Source organism: Ambystoma mexicanum, chromosome 2p (assembly GCF_040938575.1).
Source record: "Ambystoma mexicanum isolate Mex_15411 chromosome 2p, UKY_AmexF1_1, whole genome shotgun sequence".
In the NCBI taxonomy this organism is placed as follows: domain Eukaryota; kingdom Metazoa; phylum Chordata; class Amphibia; order Caudata; family Ambystomatidae; genus Ambystoma; species Ambystoma mexicanum.
This window is the reverse complement of record NC_090923.1, coordinates 155,964,597-155,984,129: the sequence shown is the minus strand read 5'-3', so window position 1 is coordinate 155,984,129 and position 19,533 is coordinate 155,964,597. Positions and strand designations below refer to the sequence as shown.

General features: G+C 43.6%; 1 protein-coding gene across 4 annotated transcripts in view; it reads left to right on the top strand.

The window, feature by feature from the left end:
* The window catches only part of GRIP2 (glutamate receptor interacting protein 2), a 1,278,809-nt gene extending 1,263,337 nt beyond the window's left edge, over positions 1–15,472 (top strand). For all 4 annotated transcript variants that reach the window (XM_069643409.1, XM_069643410.1, XM_069643412.1 and 1 more), the window contains exons 23-24: positions 2,296–2,442; positions 13,037–15,472. In XM_069643409.1, coding sequence (XP_069499510.1) covers positions 2,296–2,442; positions 13,037–13,228 — 339 coding nt within the window. In that variant the 3' untranslated portion in view covers positions 13,229–15,472. The remainder of the gene's footprint in view (positions 1–2,295; positions 2,443–13,036) is intronic.
* Positions 15,473–19,533: the final 4,061 nt, after the last annotated feature.

Genomic DNA, 19,533 nt, shown 5'->3' with positions numbered 1-19,533 from the left:
TAATAATGCTTGAACAGTATTGGCTATTGAATAGCCATGTCATAAAGAATATTATGGTCTGTTCTGGGCTTATAAAGGGCAGGGATATAAATAGTCGGAACTGGATCTAGGAAACTGCATAGATATTTGGTTTAGGTCAAGATATTATCAATGACTAAGGAAGGAGGCTTGTGACTTGATCAAATTTCGAATGTCAGAGAGGGGGGAGCTTGTGGTTATTTCTTTTGCTCAATGAATTTCTATCGTTTTACCCATCAACAAATAAGCCCTTAAAACCTAGGCGGAAGGGACCACTGTGGCATTGGAAAGGAAATTGAATACAGAAAGCAAACATGTTAATTTCCCTGTAGTACACTGGTGTAAAGTAACTCGGTCTCAAATACCACTTTTTAGAATATTTTGATTTTGAATATAAGCAGGGTTCAAGTTGAGGGAACATGCGGTTGGACGCGTCTGCCCACTTTTTTCAGAGGGTGCATTCCCTCCTCCGTGTGTTTTAAATTAATTTGAAACCATTTTTTAAATATTTTCCTGCTACTTGATCGAGAACCGTGCCTAGGTTACGTACCGGTTCACGCAGTTCAGTGACAAACATTACTGCGAGGCCACAGGCATCTGTCTGTTTTCGTGCACATTTTAAGGCAAAAGGTGTGTACGTTTTCTGTTTAGAAAGCAAGGTTTTCAGAAAACCTCTTATCTTGGCAAATGCTTATTTGTCCATTGCACTTTCTTGAGTTGGGAAAGACGCCTTAAAATGAAATATGCAAAATTATTTCACTATACGGTCACTGCCTGTGACGTCACATCCCACTGATTGGTCTGAGTACCCCCACTTTCTTTTTTTTATTTAGAACTTGAGCCCAGGATAGAAGTGTACATGAGTGTATGCATTTGAGAACCATTAACAAGCAACACACACATGATGTTTGCAGATTAAATACAGTTTTTGTTTGCTTGGAAAAGGTTCTCAAATTGCATACATATTTAAATGTAATGTCTTTAACAGATCACTGAAGTTCATGCATGTGTTATGGTGTTAAAGACACTAACGTGTAGCAACTGTTTCTTGCAACATCTATTATGATGGATGCTCTGTGCAGTTTTGCAGTTCTGGAAAAGTTAGTTGTATTTGTTTATTAAACTTCTTTTCATGTTGTAGCCCTATCCTTTAATGTGTCCATGTTTTATGGAGATTAATATTCTGTGGATCTAGGTTTCATGTCTGAGTTTTTGCATGGTGTGGACCTTAGTGTTTGTGTTTATTGGGTTCTAAATTGTAGGATAATTGTGTATATCCTAGAACATGAAGTTAAGAGGTTTTTGGGGTCAACATAGTTTTCGGTTTTGGCCCAACAGAAGCCTTTGCTTTCCTGCAGTTAATGGAGGATTTCACGTTGTGGCTTTAGGGTTTTGAGTCCTGGAGCCAGGATGGTGTTTATTATGGCCTGCGGTCGGAACAGTGATTGGTGCCCTGGGGGGATAACTTATACATTATGATGACCCCTCAAATATACATGCATGCAATGATTACAAAACCCTTTTCCGGATCCTTTAGCATTGCCCGAGTTTATTTCAGTAAGCAGGAAAGATTAACCCATCTCCTCCAAAACTAAAGACAAACCCAAAACCCTTGAGCGACAGTATAAATTATAAATAAATAAAAAACCTCTTGCAGCTTATTAAACAAGGCACATGTATTTCACTACAAACTTTAATAATAAATTAAAAAAATGCCCATTTCTTTTACCTATTTTGAAGGTCTAATATATCGGATCTGACATTGATTCAACATTTTCAATGACAAAACTAAACAAATTGTGAATGAGTAGTGTTCTGGGGATGAATCATGAAAACGACTTTGCCTTTAGGAAAGTAGATTCTCCAAATTATTGTTAATACACAAATATATTGGGGAATTCTATAAATGGGATGGGATGGGATGGCATGGGGGGGGGGCGCTAGAACACGCTAATCTGTCCATCCCATGCCAAGTACGGATTCAGTAATCACATTCTTCATTTGCAAGGTAATCTGGGAGCTGCAAGGGAAAAGTATTCTGCGTAAATGATTGAAATGTTTTCTCCAGACATACCCAAGAGTTCCTCTGTGAGAGCCATGTTCAGTGATGGGACTTGCAGGCTGCACAGAAGATAACAAAAATCTTTTGAAAATGTTTGGTCCAACCTCCTTGTATCGGGAAGTGTGCTCTTTCTTCTCAGGCAATCTGTATAGGTGGTCTTCTCCTTGGTTTTCAGATATGTATGTACCACTCTACCCATCCTCTTACTTTTGCAGATAACACTCCTAAAAGACCCTGAAGTGGACGACTTCGGATTCAGTGTCTCAGATGGCCTTTTAGAGAAGGGAGTCTACGTGAACATGATCCGTCCAGATGGCCCAGCTGACAGAAGTGGTCTTCAACCATATGACCGTGTTCTTCAGGTAATAGGTCTTGGGTTTGTGATGTTTGTATTTGGATTTATCGAGTGTGAACCTAGCATGGCAGCAACAATGTGCTGTGCAACTAATCTGGGCCGAATAGAGGTCTGGGGAACGGGAGGATACAGGTTATAGTAGTTTACTTTTGAGCTGGTATATGCTTAAGAGTAACCGGTCCTAAATGACCCCTTGGTGTTCCATGAAAAGATTATCATTTTGTAGTAAGTCTGTCAGTGCAAGAGAACAGGAGTGATGGTGTGGATTAGTGTGAATAGATTTATATACACACGTTTCAGAGGCTTGTGATCAGCTTAGTCAGGGTTGTCCAGCTCCAGCCGGGAAAGATGTTGGATTTTCAGGACACCTATCATTAATATTCATGAGATAAATTTGCATACAATGATTCTACTTGAAAAGCAGTGTGGGAGCCCCTCTACTGAGAACGAACATGGGTGAAATACCCTGTTCTTTGGCATTTCTTCCACTCTGGAGGGTCTCCAAACACGTTTTAGTTCACTGCACCATTTGCAGAGGAGAAAAATCCATTTGCATATCAGTCTTTGTCCCACCCACAAGGGCAGTCCAGCACTGAAATGCTAGGCAATTCTCCTCTGAACAAAATTACCAACAGCAACCCCAGACATGTGTTTCTGTTGGTTGGGCCTCATCAGTCAGGTGAAGCTGAGCCTCTCTAAGGCTCAGTGAGCAAGGAGTCCATGGCTGTATCACCCTTGGTTACTTTGGGTGGAAACCGAAGTTTTACAAATTGAAAAGGTGTGTGGAAGTCCCTCTACTGATGCAATGATTCTAAATGTATGTACATTTAATCTCATGAATATTAATGATGGCCTAAAAACCCCTTAGGATTCCGGTCCTTGAGGCCTAGAGTTGGACAACCCTGTTTTAGATTAACATGCTTTGCATAGGTCGCCATCTAGTGGTTTCTATGGTACTTTCTTGTATGTTTTCAAATTCAGAAAGTGGGTGTCCAGGGCATTGCGGTCATACATTCTCTACACTAAGTGTACAGCTACCAATGATCCCTCACACTTCGTTCTCAGATTTTCCGCCTTCAGGTTGGATGCTAAAGGCAGAGTTCTTTAACAGTTATTCATGGAGTATGCTCGAGATTGAATCAGAACAGAGTGTTGACTTCGACACAGAACTCGGCACGTTGACGGTATTGAAGGAGACAGTGCAACTATGGGAAAGGAAAAGCGACAACCCCAAAAATCATCTTCATGCCAACAGTGGAGAGAGTGGGGAATATAGTTCACACCAGGCGATCTTAGAATGTCTTAATTGTCTTCCTTTTCCTTAATCCTGGTTTAAATGTGTCTTCCATCTACATTACTACTTTTATGGTTTTCCCCTCCTGTAACTAAGTTTTCCTGTAAAGAAACACACTGCATGTTTAAATGTCTACCAAGGGACCATAAGGAGGAGAGGTACAGAGCCTGTAAGCTTTTTAGGCACAAATCTTTAAAAGCATGTCGTACTAAACAATGGGCTGGATACGCTATGCAGATTGCAAAGTCCCCGGCCAAATCCACCGTTATGGCAGAGGAGTTCAACGCTGAAGAAACCAGCATCGGTATCAAGAGTGAAGCAGTGAAGTGACTTCTGAGGAAACATCGGTTTCCTTGCAGCTGGCCCCCTGCTAAGTAAAACAGGAATCGAGCCATGGTGTAGAGATCACACCTTCTGTCTAGAAGCCTGCACATTTCAAAAATATAGCCCCAAAGACTGAGGAGGAGCCTCGATGCAAAAGCCATAATGGATGACAGCCGTTCCAAAACTATCGTAATGCCATAGACCTAAATGCTGAAATAAGACGCACAGTAGTTACTCGAAGTAGAGCACTGAACACCACACTTCAAGACATCCAAAGGAGTCAGAAAAAGTAATTGTAAGCACTGAGACAAGAAAAACAGACTAGGCACATAATTGTAGGTCGACGCCATACACAGCTGAGGGGAGAGGGATCCCTTATTCACACTTTGAAGAAGAAAAGTGTCCTACATCTTTCAAAACAAGAGGTAGAGATGTAACGTCATCCATCAGCAATTTCTGAATGGAAATGGACAAAGGAGCAATTCAACTATGAAGATTGCCCCTTCTTTTATGGATTTTGTAGAAAGACCTTTGTTTAAAAGAAAACAGAATCCCAATACAGAATACATTAAAAATCAGAAATCCACTTAGCACGTTCTCTTTTTGAACACGATGAGGATCGGTTAGAAGAGAACATCCATTTAGAAGAGGATGCTAGCCCCGATGAGACACATGTTATTGAGCCGAATCACCATATGTCCACCCCAGATGAGATGGAGCCATCCATAACCTCATCACCCACAGACGATCAATTCCTTTTACAAGGATCCTTTTAAAGAGGGCAGCAGAGAAATGTGATAGAGACTAATGTATTGGAAGAGGATATTGGCTTGATAGACCTTTTGCAAGAGAAAAAGCATGTCCAGCACATCCCTTTATTGTAATCCATCAAAAGGGGGAGTTACACCTTTACTAGTGAAACCAGTGACCCAGGGATGATCCAACTACAGATTGTTGTCATGGCAACTGTTAGGCAAGATTGTATGCAGTACCCTTTGGGTGCACTACAACAACCCTTACCTGCTGGCAATAGGAACCCAACCTTTGGTATAAGTCTGTACTACACAGGTTGGTAGTGTGGTATAGTAGCCAGGCTCATCTCAAGAGGGGTCAATGTGAGCTGTATGGGAGTTAACAGAGATTCACAGTGGCAAGTATTCAAATAAACGCTTGAACACAAGGTTTCTTGATTTATTAATTTATCAGTCAGTTAGAATAAGCCTTCTGCAGAAGGGAGCAATATAAAGCAGCACCCACATACACTTCAAAAATACACGCTCTTTGTTTTCTCAATCAGTGGATACCCATTTGGGATGGCTCACAGGCACTACCTACACCCTCAGGAGACGTCAATTGCTAGGGTGCTATGGACATTAATATATCACTGTTTGCATTTAGAATAGTCTTGGGAGCAGTGTCTAGGAAAAAGAGGGTTCATAATAACACAAGGATGCACACAATGATTCTTAAGCAGGCAAGTACTTTCAATAACCCCCCAATGCAAAGTCAGTTAACCCTTTCCTGGAAGGAAGGCAGAACACATAAGCAGAAGAAGAAGTCATTCAGGGAGCCAAGCCAGCCAATGTTAAGTAGCACAAGTCAAGGTGAACTGAAGCACTTCTTGCAGGTAAGTAGAAAGTCTTTCACAATGTTTAAAAAGTCTTTGTAGGATAGAAAAAAATCAAAGTAGGGCCACAAGCTGATTAGGCCTGTAAGGTAAATAAGCTAGAAGCAACTCTACAAATGCAACCAAGCAAGTCTCCAATGAAGACAAGTGGCTCAACAACAAGAGGTAAGTTCTCTTAGACTGTACAGTATCTTTAGGTTGAAGAAAAAGTGCAGCAGATGACTTCTGTTCCTGTGCAGCTCTGCAGATCCTGCTGTTCCTGGGCCTCAGTCATGGGGACAAGAGTGAGGCCGTCTGGGGACTCCTGCACTGCAATGGGACGATCACCGCTGGCAACCAGCGATCTTCTAACAAGTGGCACTTTGGTGTTTCAGCTCCTCGCGTCTACTGCAAATAGCACCACCGCAGTTCCTAGCTGTCGAGATTGGCTTTCCTTGCATATGAGGTCCTGCACTCTGTTGAGGGGACACATGCTTGGTCAGTCCTGCTTCCTGGGAGTCAGGAGGATCTTCCTGAAGCTCTTGTCCAGCTTAAAACCAATGCACACAAACTGGTAAAAAAGAGTCGTCCTTGCAGGGGCTTTCCTGTCGATATGAATTTGGAGTTTCAGCACAGCAGCAGGGCTTCACCGTGCAAACCAACGGTCCAGGAGTTGCAGCAGGTGTCTTCAAGTTCTTCTTCATATTCCTTAGTCCAGTGGTCGACTCTGCCTTCCAAGCCAAAAAGTCTCGCTTTTATGCAGCTTGCTCCCATTCATTCCAGTTTAGCTTTGTCACCCTTGCCAGACAGCCAGCAGGCCAATCACCTAAGAGTGCATTCCTGTCTCCTAGGAGACTAAACACAGGGAGTTTTGGAGACCTCCCTCACTTCTTGCCTCCCCAGACACCCTTGAGCCAGAGGCGGGCTTCACTTGTGAATCCCACCAAAGGCAAAATTAACAAAGGGACCAGACCTGGTTTGGCGCTCAGAGTACATCTCAAGAAGGTCCTTTCCACAAAGAAATGGTAAAAAAAGGAGACCGGGGCCATTTTGACAAGAGTGGGACCCATGGGTGATTTACCGTGGCTGCGAACGCAGCCCGCGGTAAAATCCAAATATGGTAGTAAAAAGTAAACCACTGCTACCAGCCATTCAGTGAGGAAAGAGTAACATAAAAATGTTACATGAGAAGCTAGACAAAAGGGGATACTAAGTAACTCCTCCAGTAGTTTATCCCAGAGAAGGTATTTAAACCTTTGGGAAATCTGAAAGACTTCCCTGTGCCACTGCACTGAAGGTGCAGTATCACACAATGTAAAAGATGATGCCTCTGGAGTTGTCAGAATCCACAAACAAAATAAACACGGTGCACAAAATCACATTAAAATGCATGAAAGAGTGGGAGAAAAGGGTCTCACTCTCTCCAGGTTAAAAAAATCAGTCCTCAAAATCCAGCAAAGTTGCTGGGAGTCTCTAAGGTAGAAGGAATTAGTAAATGTCTGAGAATTCTCCCTAACAGCAACATGAAAAGGGGGAGGATCACCTCTAGCGGCAAATGAATGTTCCCTGACTTGTAGACCAACAGAAATATGCTCTCAGCCGGAAGGTTTACGTGTCGAATGCCTATTCAGTGCGCGTCTAAAATGCAACTACTTTAATGCAAGATACAACCGTGCACAATGGCATCAATTAGAGGACCTCATAAAGTCCCTGAACAGTGACAATCGGCCAATAATATGGTTTTAGCTCAAGGAAAATATTCAGCAAACTCAAAGATAGAAAAAACCCTAGATTCTGCAGACACTGCGGGCTGAAAAGTACCGTTGAGAGACGGTCATAGCTCAAGTGTTCAGGCTTTGGACCCGGGACACAGGCAACTTTACTTGACATGCTTTTGGAGGATTCAACTCTTTGGTAAAGCAGTAGATGAGGCCTTTGAAAAGGCCAAAAAAGAATGCAAAACAATCAAAGGTCTTGGGCAGATTACCAATAAGCCTTCTATGCCTAGGTGTCCTCTGATAACCGGGGCATTTTCCGACCACACTTTCCTTAATTGTCTTCACTGTACCCCTAGTCTTCTGGCTTAAGCTTCTGGTTTGTAATCCAAGGTTCACAACAGCAATGTTCTCTAGACCGCAACGTCTGTACAGGTGTCCCCGGGGCACGTTAAAGTACAAACCCCAAGAGGTGCCGCCTCTTCCAACAATGACGCACAGGCTGAAGTCAACTCCCATGTCACCCCATGTCACTTGCATCATACACTCACGCATGGGGGAAGGGGGAATCACGGTCGGGGAAGGCTACTGTGTGAAGTTAATACAAAAACCATATGCTCTGCCCCCAAAATCCAGAAACCTACCACCGTCTCACCAACGACCTCTCCAAGATGAAATGCAACCCCATTTAATCAAAGGAGTTTTCAAAGTATCTCAAAATCAGGTAAAGAAGGGAACATATTGTCTCCTTTTTATTTTTTTTTAAAACATTTTTTTTTATTAGTATGTCAACAAATATATTTTATCACAGTATTTTACAGGGGTATTTAGCAAATGTATAAACATTTTGTTAAACTATATTTTGTTAAATAACTTTACAACACTAGACACACTAAACAACTTTCACTTTATGTAAGCAGTACAATAAAAATATAACCACAATTTCTTTTAGGACAAGAGACCAGCACTACACCCAAGTTCAACAAATAAATATGCCAAACACCAAAACATTGGGATGACTACACTTCAAGAGGTCATTCCCTTTTTAAAGAAGGTAGATTGATTATACGGCATCACTGGATATGAAAGTTGCTTACCTTCATATTTCGATGTTCCCAGGAGACAGCAAAAATCTGTTTCAAAATAGACAAAGGATATTTTCAATTCAAGGTAGCGTCTTTTGGGGTTCAGCACCTTGTGTATTAAGCAAGGAACTTGCAGTGGTAGTGGCGCACTTACGTCGCAAAGGAATGTGCGTTCCCTTATCTGGATGACTGGTTAATAGGGAAGTGTGCAAAGCAAGACCTACCGAATACAGAAACAAACCTCCTACAAAAAGTGGGATTTTCAATTGATGAAAAGAAGTGGAGCTTACGTTGAGCCAGAACAAGAAATTCCTCAAGGGCAATACAAGAATGGGCATTGTGTAGCCCTCACAGGAAAGCAGGAAAGAAAGTTCTACTAGTGCAGATTCCAAGTTATGTGCCTGGGTGTCTGATAAACACTTGTGTACAGGCGCGTTATAAATGCCATATCATATCATGGAACTCGTAGGCACACTTGCATCATGCATTTTTACTGCTCGACATACAAGACTCAACATGCCCCCATCCAACAATGGCTAGTGCAACAGTGGTCGCAGAAAATAAAGCACAATCATGGCGGACAAAATAACCCATGATGAAGGGGGCATCTTTTGTCAACCCTCCATTTCAGATCACTTCTACAACGGACGCATCCAGGACCGGATAGGGCGTGCATTGTCCATACCTCATCACGCAGGGAAGGTGGACCACAAGACAGATAGAACATCTTATGCATGTACTATTTTGAATTTTAATTGAAAAAAGCTTTCTTCTCAACACAGACCATACAATGTGTTACATAAAAAAAAAAAAACAGGGGAGGGGTGGGCACATTCCATGCCACTGTCCCAAATTGCTCAGAACATAAAGCAGTGGTGTCTCAACAAAAACATCCACACTCGGGCACACCATGTTACCGAGAAGCACACCTTCCTAGCGGACAGTGCAAGCAGAGTCCTCCTACATGAACACATGTGGAAATAAAATGCTCAAACAGATTTTGCCTAAATTGGGTCCGTGAACAGTAGGCCTTTCACAACACCAGGAAATGCAAACTGCCCTTCACATCCTGGTACACACAGGGGTTTTGAAGCAATGTGCCATGGCTAAGGTGGTCCAGGATGTTTGCTTACATTCCCCCTAACCCCCAGAGTGTGCAGAGTGTTGCACCAACTGCACCTAGAATATTTTAACAATTCTAACACGTTTAATACCAGGGATTGGTTCCTAAGCCCGGGATCAGGATTCGCACTGGTTGCGCTGCATTGTTTTGCTTCCAAGACAAATGCGTTGCACCTGAGCTATCCACCCCTCACCAATGTGGGCAAGACTGCTCTAGTACACCCACCTACACCTCACACAAGCAACATAGCAGCTTGGCTTCTAAGGCCATAGAAATTGGACATTTACAATTACCTATACATTGTATTGCAATACTTGAGGCACACAAACTTAATATCGGGCATTGTTACTTCAATTAGTTGAAAAGGTCACGTGGTACACAAAGGCGCAAGTCAATCCCATTGATTGCTCACCTGCTACTCTACACCATCTGCTGGACTCTGGCCTTGTGTGCAGTTCCCATTAAGGTACATTTGGCAGCACTGTCAGCATACACAGGCATCCCAACACAAGACCTCCTGGGGAAGAATACCTATATGCACATCTTTTATGGAGGGAGTACAGCACATATATCCACCAGTGGCTCACATGCCACAAGGAAGAGATTTAAATGTTCTGCTACGTAAACTTAAAGGTCCACCTTTTGAACCAATGCACAAAGCTTCACTAAATGACCTTGCATATAAGGTTGCTTTTCTGATTGCCATCACTTCGACTGGAAGAGTGATATTTAGTCACAATCTGTGTCAGAACCATGTGTCTCATTACACAATAACAGAGTGGTTTTGAGAACACATCCAAGGTTTTCTCCATAATAGATTTCAAAATTCCACATCAGTCTATAGAACTGCCTGCCTTTTTTCGAAACCCACAGCCCAAGGGTGACCAAGCACACCATCCTCTTGACCTATGCAGAACAGTAATGTACTAACTCAACAAAGTAAAGCAGCTATAAAAAGGATCAATTCTTTGTTTCCATGGAAGCAGGGAGATGTTTACAAAACACCATTGCATAATGGATAGTTTGGTTGCATACAGCATTGCTATAAGCTTCCTAAGAGGTCTCTTCCTTTTTAAACATAAAGCATATTCTACACCAAGTACAGGAGTAATGCTTGCTTTCTTGCTTTTGTACCTCTAGAAGCAATTTGTAAAGCTGCAAAATGGAGTTCAGTACACACATTCACACAACACTACTGTGTGGATACTGTAACAAACCAAGGGAATGTGCCCTCCCCTCTGCCCCTGTGAGCCTAGGGAGGTGAGCCCGCTCCGCTACCCCATCCATAGGGGTTGAAGCAAGTGGGACCTCGTAGGGAGGGTCTCCCCTTTTGGGGACAAAGACTTGCGTTCCTGTGAGGAAATCCCTGATGCCCTCCACATGATAGAATATATGGGACTACCTAATACACAAAATAATTACAAATCCAAGACTCGGAAGAAGAGAAAGTGAACCTATGCCATTACCAGAGAGAGAGAGGTTGTACCTTTAAATCGAATTCTCTAATTAACTGCGACGAGTGCTTTGAAGAGGTAGGACACACCAAAGTAAAAGGTGATAGAGTGAGAAGAAGGCAGATGCAGAGAGGGGAGGCCCCCTGTGAGTGGAACACCTGCAGGAGACCGAGCTGAAGCAGATCGCAGAGCCCACGAAGTTCAGAACTGCTTCAAACAGGAGAAGGAAACACTGGAAGCCGGACATGTATCAGAAGCCTGGGCGGCTGGAGCGGAAAGCCTGGTGGTTGCATGACCACAAAGCAATTATGGTAGGCAGGCTGCCCACTCAACAGCGCTAACACCATCCCATGGAGGATGCAAGTAAAGAGATGGTTACCCAGAGTAGTATCGAGAAGGCGAGAGAAACGTGCAGGATTCGAAGAGTACGTTGTTGAAATTAAGCTGAGAAGCAAACTGAGAGAAGAAGGTCTCCAGTATCTACAGCCATCAAAGAAGTTTCCCCTGCAATACTGACATTAACGGAGAACGGGAATACCGGGAAGCCAAAACGGACAGGGTATAGAATCTGAGAAACTCATTCCAGTACAAATGACAAGTGTGAAATCCAAGTTGATTAACTTGAACTGTCTTAATGTGATAAAGCGAAGCATAGAAACCCCAGAGAATGAGAGAAATAGAAATGAAGTATCACTATCTTTGGAGGAGGTGTAAATAACCCATTACACAAAGAGTGGAGCACAACAGAGAACAGTGAACTAAAGACCAGAGAGGTACCTAGGATAAAGTCCATACCAGGAAAAGGTGAACTATACTTACTTGGAAAGCCCAAACCCCAGAGGACAATGCACTGTACAAAAATATTCAGAACCTTCTAATAGGGAGCAAAGAATTGATACGAGCAAGGAAAATCCATATTGAAGAGGAGAGAAAGACTACCAGTCCCGTAAGGGATTTACAGGAACTGATACTTAGGATAACGAGAGACTATTTAAATATTTCATATTAACAAGAACTCTAAAAGAAGCAGAGAGACGTTCAAAAGCACAACTATCAGGAGAAGGGAGTCATTCTCCTGACCTTAGTTGATTTAAACCAGTGCTAGGGTCAGTTGGGCTAGTTTTGGACAGCAGACATATTCCTTTTGGACATTCACTGACTTACAAGCTCTTTAGTGAAGTAGGTGGGGAAAACCCCATAGCGATGGAGAAAGATGGGCCTTCTGCTCCTTTTTAATAAACGCATGGTGAAAATGTCCTCTGAGTGTCTGCATCCTTCTGACCTGCCACAATACACAAGCAAGCTCAGACTTGCATCTATTCTGAACTGTCCCTTCAGCTCTTCTGACCCCGTGATCTGGTACTCCTTGCTATTCTATTCAAAGCATGTAAAAGTGAACGACTTCACAAGCCTCGGAAGACAAAAATGACCTAGTAATCCTATTTCTGTGGCTTGTATCTGGTTAGAATCACATGCACACACTCATCCTCCCTGCTTGGCAGTGAAGGCTCAGGATTACAAATCAAAAACCCTCATGCATTCACCCCTGAGCAGTAAAAGAGCAAAGTTCTTCTATGTTTGGGGGGATCATGGGTAGCTGTACACTTGATGTAGGGACATTATGACGGCAATGCCCACTTTTTGAAAACCATGAAAGCATGTAACACTGTGTACCAATGATTTGATGGCAGCCTCCGCAAAGCATGTGATTTCAAGCAGCTCCAAGCCACAGAGTGCATATAATATATACATTATACGTTATCAATGGTGGCATACCTAGCAATACTCATTCTACGACATGCCTCTCCAATATCTATAAAGTATTTGGTGCTCAAATTCATTTTTTTACTGCTCCCTTTGTTTGATGATTGTTCCCTATATTACATTACTAGCAGCTTCAGCAATTTGACTCAGTCAAATGTTCCTGTAACAATGTGCTGCTATTGGCTGTAGAATATTCTCTGCCGTTAAATCTATCCTTATGTTCCAAATTTCCACAGGTGAATCACGTACGCACAAGAGACTTTGATTGCTGCTTGGCCGTTCCGCTCATTTCTGAGGCTGGAGACAAACTGGACCTGGTGATCAGTCGCAACCCTTTGGCACATGCCCAGAACCCGCCACTCGTTGAGGAACTCCCAATGAAGCATTCCATGTGTGTTGAGACCAAAATGAGCACCAAGACGCTATGAGGAGGCAGCAGCGGGTCCTTATGTGGGATTTCTTCAGGCCATATTGTGCTAAATGTTGACATTCTGAAGGCAGACTCTTGGTTCTACTATTTGTTTGCACTATTACCTGTGCCATGTGACTGTTCAGTACAGTAGGACGTTTGGAATGTTCATACAACCACCCCATCCCCATTGTCAAGCATTTGGTGTGCCCTGCTGAAAGGCTATCCATGAGCAACTAGCATGTTCTTAAACAAAAAGGTTTGGGTGTTTTGTGCCAAGAAAACCATTCTTCAGGACAATCGACCTGGCTCCCGGAACTGTTGCTTGCCAACATTCCTTCCACAAATTTACCATACCTTTATAAAGATCAATTACAAAAGATTGGGGGAGGTGGTTTCGGACTGATGAATTTTCATACCTTACCATCTCTTTGTGCCAGACTGGACCATGCGTTCTACACACCCGACCCACATGGTGCTATTATTTTGTAGTCTACTGCTGTGAAACTGTCTTGCTGGTTTGTGTGGAAATGTCCCCCCACTGCCCCCACATCACTACCATGAGCCACTCACTCCCTCCCTTAATGCCTACAAAACAACTCACACACTGGTGATTGGCTTTCAAGGTCAATTCTGTTGTAAGTCACAATTGATGGTTAGTGTCTGGCTAACCACTTAACTTGAGTGATCTAGAAATACTGTTTCCAATCACTTTCCACGCCTTTCTCATCTTGTTTAACATTTGATTTTTCTGCTCCTTGCACTTTGTAGGCACACTTGTTATTTTACATGTTCAAGCGCACTTGTTCCACTGTTGAATGTTAGTATTATTTAGACACAGGTTTGTTTAAACTTTACGTTGCCACCAAGCACTTACTAATGCACCGAACAAGAGAGACAATGAATCGCCACATTATTTTTTTTTCAGATTCACACATCACAAAAGCCTGCACTTAAGTCAGGCACTTTCTTCAAGTAGTTGACAGAACAACTCCATCCATGTGGTCAGTTGCTATTCTTTCATTTTTTGGACTTCAAATGAAGAGTTTGCTCTGTACCGGGGCAAGGACCCTGCCATGCAGCAGACAAGAGTAGACCCCTGTGGTCTTTGTGTACCCTTGTGTGTGTTGTTCCAGTGAAAATACAAGTGTATGTATTAATGGAAGTTCCCATGCCTGACCTGTGTTCTTCGGGCCTCTGCATGGCCTGTTTACAATCTGTGTAAGTGTAGGGGCATCTATCTCTGCTCAGTGGTCTGAAATGTGGCCACCAGCCCAGCAGTGTTCGCGTCCTAACTACCGGAGGGGAGTGGATGGAGACTACCGCTTTGAGTGGCATCCATTCTTCTCTGCTTTGCTGCTTCTGGCTTTGCTCCAGTGATTGCAAGACCTTATGCCCACCCTTAAAGTGCGCTTCCTGCGCCTCGCTGAAATAGATTCAGCGCTTTAATTTCGAAATAATTTTAATTTTTTTTAATCTGATTTTACTCATGGGTGGAATTGTAGCGATCAGGACTCTCACCCTCTAAGTGACTTGCTCTTCTTACTCTACACTGGAGTGTCTGACTAATAGACGATTTAAAGTCTATTAAAAGATACACATATACTACCATACAGTAACGCACTATAGCGCACTGTGAACTAATTAAGCACGGAGTAGTCCTCCAATGAAGTCATTTGATTGGCTGAATTACTGCTTCTGATTGGCCACCTGCCCTCAGGTGCTTGGATAGCCAGCCATTCCATTTATTTTAAGACCTATTTTCCAAGGTTTGATATAGCATAATTCCTACTGCCTCATTCAGATTTTTGTATTTTTTGGAGCAACCGCTACCTTCGTTATACAAAAGTCTACCGTGTGCCATAGAGGTCAGCGCAGAGGGAGTGTTTTCTGTTTTTTTTTAATTTTAATATGCAATATGTGGAAAATATTAGAAGCTGTTGGTGGTTTCTCGTTGGTTTTTAATGAAGACGTTTCCTAAAGGCTTTAAATGGTCCTCGTGCCCCCTTCCTATGCATTTTGAATGATATTATACAGTTACAGCATCACTAAATGTGTATTTTTATCCACACACTATTAGTGTTTCCCATGTAAAGTATTTTTATAAGCAGATTTTCTTATGTATCTATGAAAGCACAATATTTAAAGGTACCGGATATCAATAAATATTTTAGTCCTCTTTTGGACGCATTTGTAAATATATTTCTGTATTTAAGATGGGATTGGAATGAATGATTTTTATTAATAAAACAAATCAAATACACGTTTGTGTGATTATTCCTCTCTATGTATAATGCAGAATATTGTCCTTTCTCTGTTTTCCCCATCTGCAACTCTACAGTGAAATGTGGTAAGTCACATGAAGGGGTATGTGTGGTGAGTATTCTCCCAATGGTGAAATGTCCAGGCTTTTACTGGGATCAATGTTTTGGTAACTGAGTTCATAATCTCTTGGGTATTTATACACATCTGGAACATTTTTCTTTAAGACCATAAAAGCAAGAAGTGCATTGCCTCAATAAATCTCCCCTGATCTAATGTTTTTCTTATATAGTGCTGCACACCCATCGGTCTCGGAGCGCTGAAATAATAGAAGCCATTATTGTCCCACTATGGGTACTAGTGTAGTACCCATACCTATATGGGTACTATAGACATTCTATTTGTGTCTCGTCTTAAGTCAAGTCTAATCAAATCGCAGTAAAGGGACTAGAATAGCCTGTTTTTTGCCAAGTTTTAGAATATTTGTCCCACCATTGTTCGATTGTGGTGACATTATGTGACCTATAATAACCCTTTAAGGGTACAGTGTGCTGTGCAAACACAGCAGCGGCATTTCACGAGTTGCTACTTTATGGAATTGCAGTTAATATTGCCAAGATTCGATTTGTTTTGATGCGAGTCAAGCGTCATCCATTTTTAGATTGTCAAGATTGCACCATTGGTTAAATACAAGGGCGCACACTGGAATGGGCATCTCTCCTAGGCACTGAGGCCAGATGGGCACTAAACGGTCTAAATGCTAACCTTAGATGGTAATGGTGTACTCTAACGGAGTGCTTTGAAGATGGATATAGGATGGACATAAATCGAGAAGATTGAGTCTGGTCTGCCCCCCTATCCTCTTTAATAGTAAATGTGAAAACACAGTTAAGTAACCCACAAGGCCGCTTACATGAAGTAGGAAGAATTGGGCAATGAGACAATGGTGATCAGATGGCAAGGACTGAGGCATCACAATGTCAAACAGTACATCCTAAAGTATATCCCATCTGCAACTAGGTGCCAGTGTAAAGACGACCAGGCTACTTAACAATGCCATGAAGGTCGAGCTTTCCTTAATGGTACCTTCAATTGGATGTCCATTTTTCTGCCTTCTACATCCTATGGAGCTCGAGGTCTTTCTGAAGCTCCCACCCTTCCTATGTTTCCTGATCTGTTGGGCCCACGGACGCTTTCTGCACCAGGTAGGTGCATTGCCATTGTCCCTGCAGCACCAGAAACGAAAAAAAAGCTTTTAAAAAGAAAAACGAAAAATCAAAAAAAAGTTTTTTTTTTCACTTCGCAAAAAATGTCAGAAATTACACTGTGAAAATTGGCAGTGTGTTCTAGCCTTCTGCTGCTTTAAATTGCACTGACTCATTTCAATGAGATGAATGTTTCCTGCTGCCTCACAGTGTGTTTGAGGTTTTCCATGATGGCTGCCTAGCCTCCTTGTTTGCATGAGGCTGGCTGTGTATCTGAAGTGCTTCCCTCCATCGTCTGCAGTGATTGGCTGTTGGCTTTGTTTTCAAGCCAATCGGGGGTCCGGCAGGCTTCAGCCGGCCTCTGTTTCAAAGGTCTACTTTCTAAGGTCCCTGTCAGCTTCTCTGTCTGCTTCACAGGCTGCATCGTGAGATTCTGCAACAGCCAAACCCTCATTGTCACTGAGGCTGCTTCCCTGGACTATTGGACTGCCATGACTCTCTTACCATATTCTGTATAAGCTTATCTATACTCACCTCTGCCATCTGACTACCACTCTAAATTCCTTAACTACTGGTCTCCCATTTAACTTTTAAGTCAAACTTGGGTGTATTCTTGCATTTACTTGAAAGTTCAACTTCAGTGTATTTCTGCATTTAACTTTTGGCCATTGATTGTAACCTGCTCGCCCAGTGACTGTTCAATACTGCTTTACTTGCTTACTCCTCCCTCTGCCTCTTCTCATTTCCACTCATGGCGCTTTCTGTTTCTCCCATCTATTCCAACTGCTTCTCTATCAACTATCCTTCCCTTCTCAACAAGTCTGGAAAAAAGAAATTTAAAAAGGATATCTTGGCCTCCAACCCTGGACTCCCCATCGCTGATACCTATACCAGCGCCTCTTCCAGACAGACCCTCACCGACATCCTCTTTGTTGTTCCTTCACCGGATCTATGGACCCCCCATATGATCTCTGTGCTTTGTCCTGTCTCCTCCTCTCCCATTAATGGTGGCACTCGCTGGGATATCCTCATGGCTTCTTTCGACTCCTCCAGAGTCATCCTTAATGTCTACCTAAATGGCACTGTCATGTCCAAGTTCCTCAGGCCAATCTCCTCCTCTTCGATAGGTGTTTCCCTTGCCTCATCAACTTCCTCTCATCTCCAGCTGTCCCCTCCTCTCACTCCCTGACTACCTTACCCACTTTTTCCTCCTCCTCTGCCACTCTTCAGGCTACCTCCACAACTCCGCAGGGCGTGCCTCTGATTTGTACCCCTCCCCGGAAGGTCTTTAAGGCCGGCAACCTTCTTCATCTTGCCACTCTCAACTCTCGCTCTGTTGTCAAACACGCCTCTTACATCTGCCACCTCCTTGAAGAACTGGACCTTGATGTCCTCGGTTTTACGGAGACATGGTTCACGGCTAGCGGTGTCACAAGCTTTAACACTCTACTCCCTGAGGGCTACAAGATCCTCTCCGCACCCAGATCCACTCGACCTGGAGGGGGCGTAGCCCTAATCTTTCCTGGGTGGATTCCTGCCACTATCATTCCCATTCAGATTTACTCCTCTTTTGAATGCCTTGTCTGCAGGCTTTCACTCTCTCCGAGCCACTCTCTTACTGTTGCTACTCTCTACCGGCCCCCCGGGCAAATCACCTCTTTTCTCTCTGAGTGGGCCGACCTCTCCTCCTCCCTCCTGGCCTCAACCACTCAACTCCTCCTACTTGGTGACCTCAACATTCCCCTCGATTCTCACTGTCCCTCATCGCTGCTCTTTCGCAACCTCTGCGATACCCTCTCCCTCTCTATCCTCCCCTCTGGCCCAACACACACTTGATGTCTTGATCTCCCCTGGCCTCACCCTCTCTATTCCTCTGACCACTCCTCTCTCCTGGATTGACCACTGCCTCCTCTGATCTCTCACTCTCTTCTCCCTAAGCCAACCACACCCCAACACTTCCACTTACCTTCTTGGATATCCGACCTATGAAGCGTGTGTCAGCTGAGGCTTTAGCTGCCACCTTCTCTCCCCCCCCCCTCCTCCTCCCCTGGCTGACTCACACCCCGACACAACCCTGTCCCTTCTCTACTCTTCCATCTCTGATACTCTTGCTGCTCTTGCCCCCGTCATGAGGATCCGCTTGAAGTCCAAAGCCAAGTGCAATTCCTGGTATGATTCCGACCTAGCTACACTTAAATGTAAGGGTAGGGTGGCTGAGAGGAAATGGAGGTCTTCTTGCTCATCCTCTGGCAAACTGGCCTGTCGCCTGCTCCAAAGGCAACACCGACTCTCTGTCCTCACTAAGAAGAGAGGCCACATTCAAGCCCGTGTCTCCGTGGCATCCAAGAACTCGGCCGAACTCTTTATAATCTGCAAGGAGCTTGCCAACCCTGCAGCAGTCTCCTCCCCTCCTCTTGCCTCCCAGGCTCTATGCAATGCCCTTGCCTCGCACTTTCTCTCTAAAACCCAGGACATCCTGTCCACCCTCGCCTACCCTCCCCTACCCTCCCCCACCTATCCCCTCTCAGTCTGTACTTGGAGACCCCCCTTTAAGCGCCCCCCCCACCATCCTTCTCTTCCTTTCCTATTTTCTCCCCTGACGAGGTTGCTAGACAATTCTGATCTACGAAAGCCTCGTCAAAACAGGTTCATCCCTGTTCCTCCAAAACCATCAAGGACCACATTGATACACTTGCTCCTGCCCTTGCTGATTTTTGCAACCACTCGTTTGCCTCAGGATCCTTCCCACTCCCCTCTGAAGCACTCCCTTGTGCATCCTCTTCTCAAGAAACACACAGCTGATCCTTCCTGTCCAGCAAACTATCGCCCAATTTCCATTACTCCCTTTCTGGGCAAA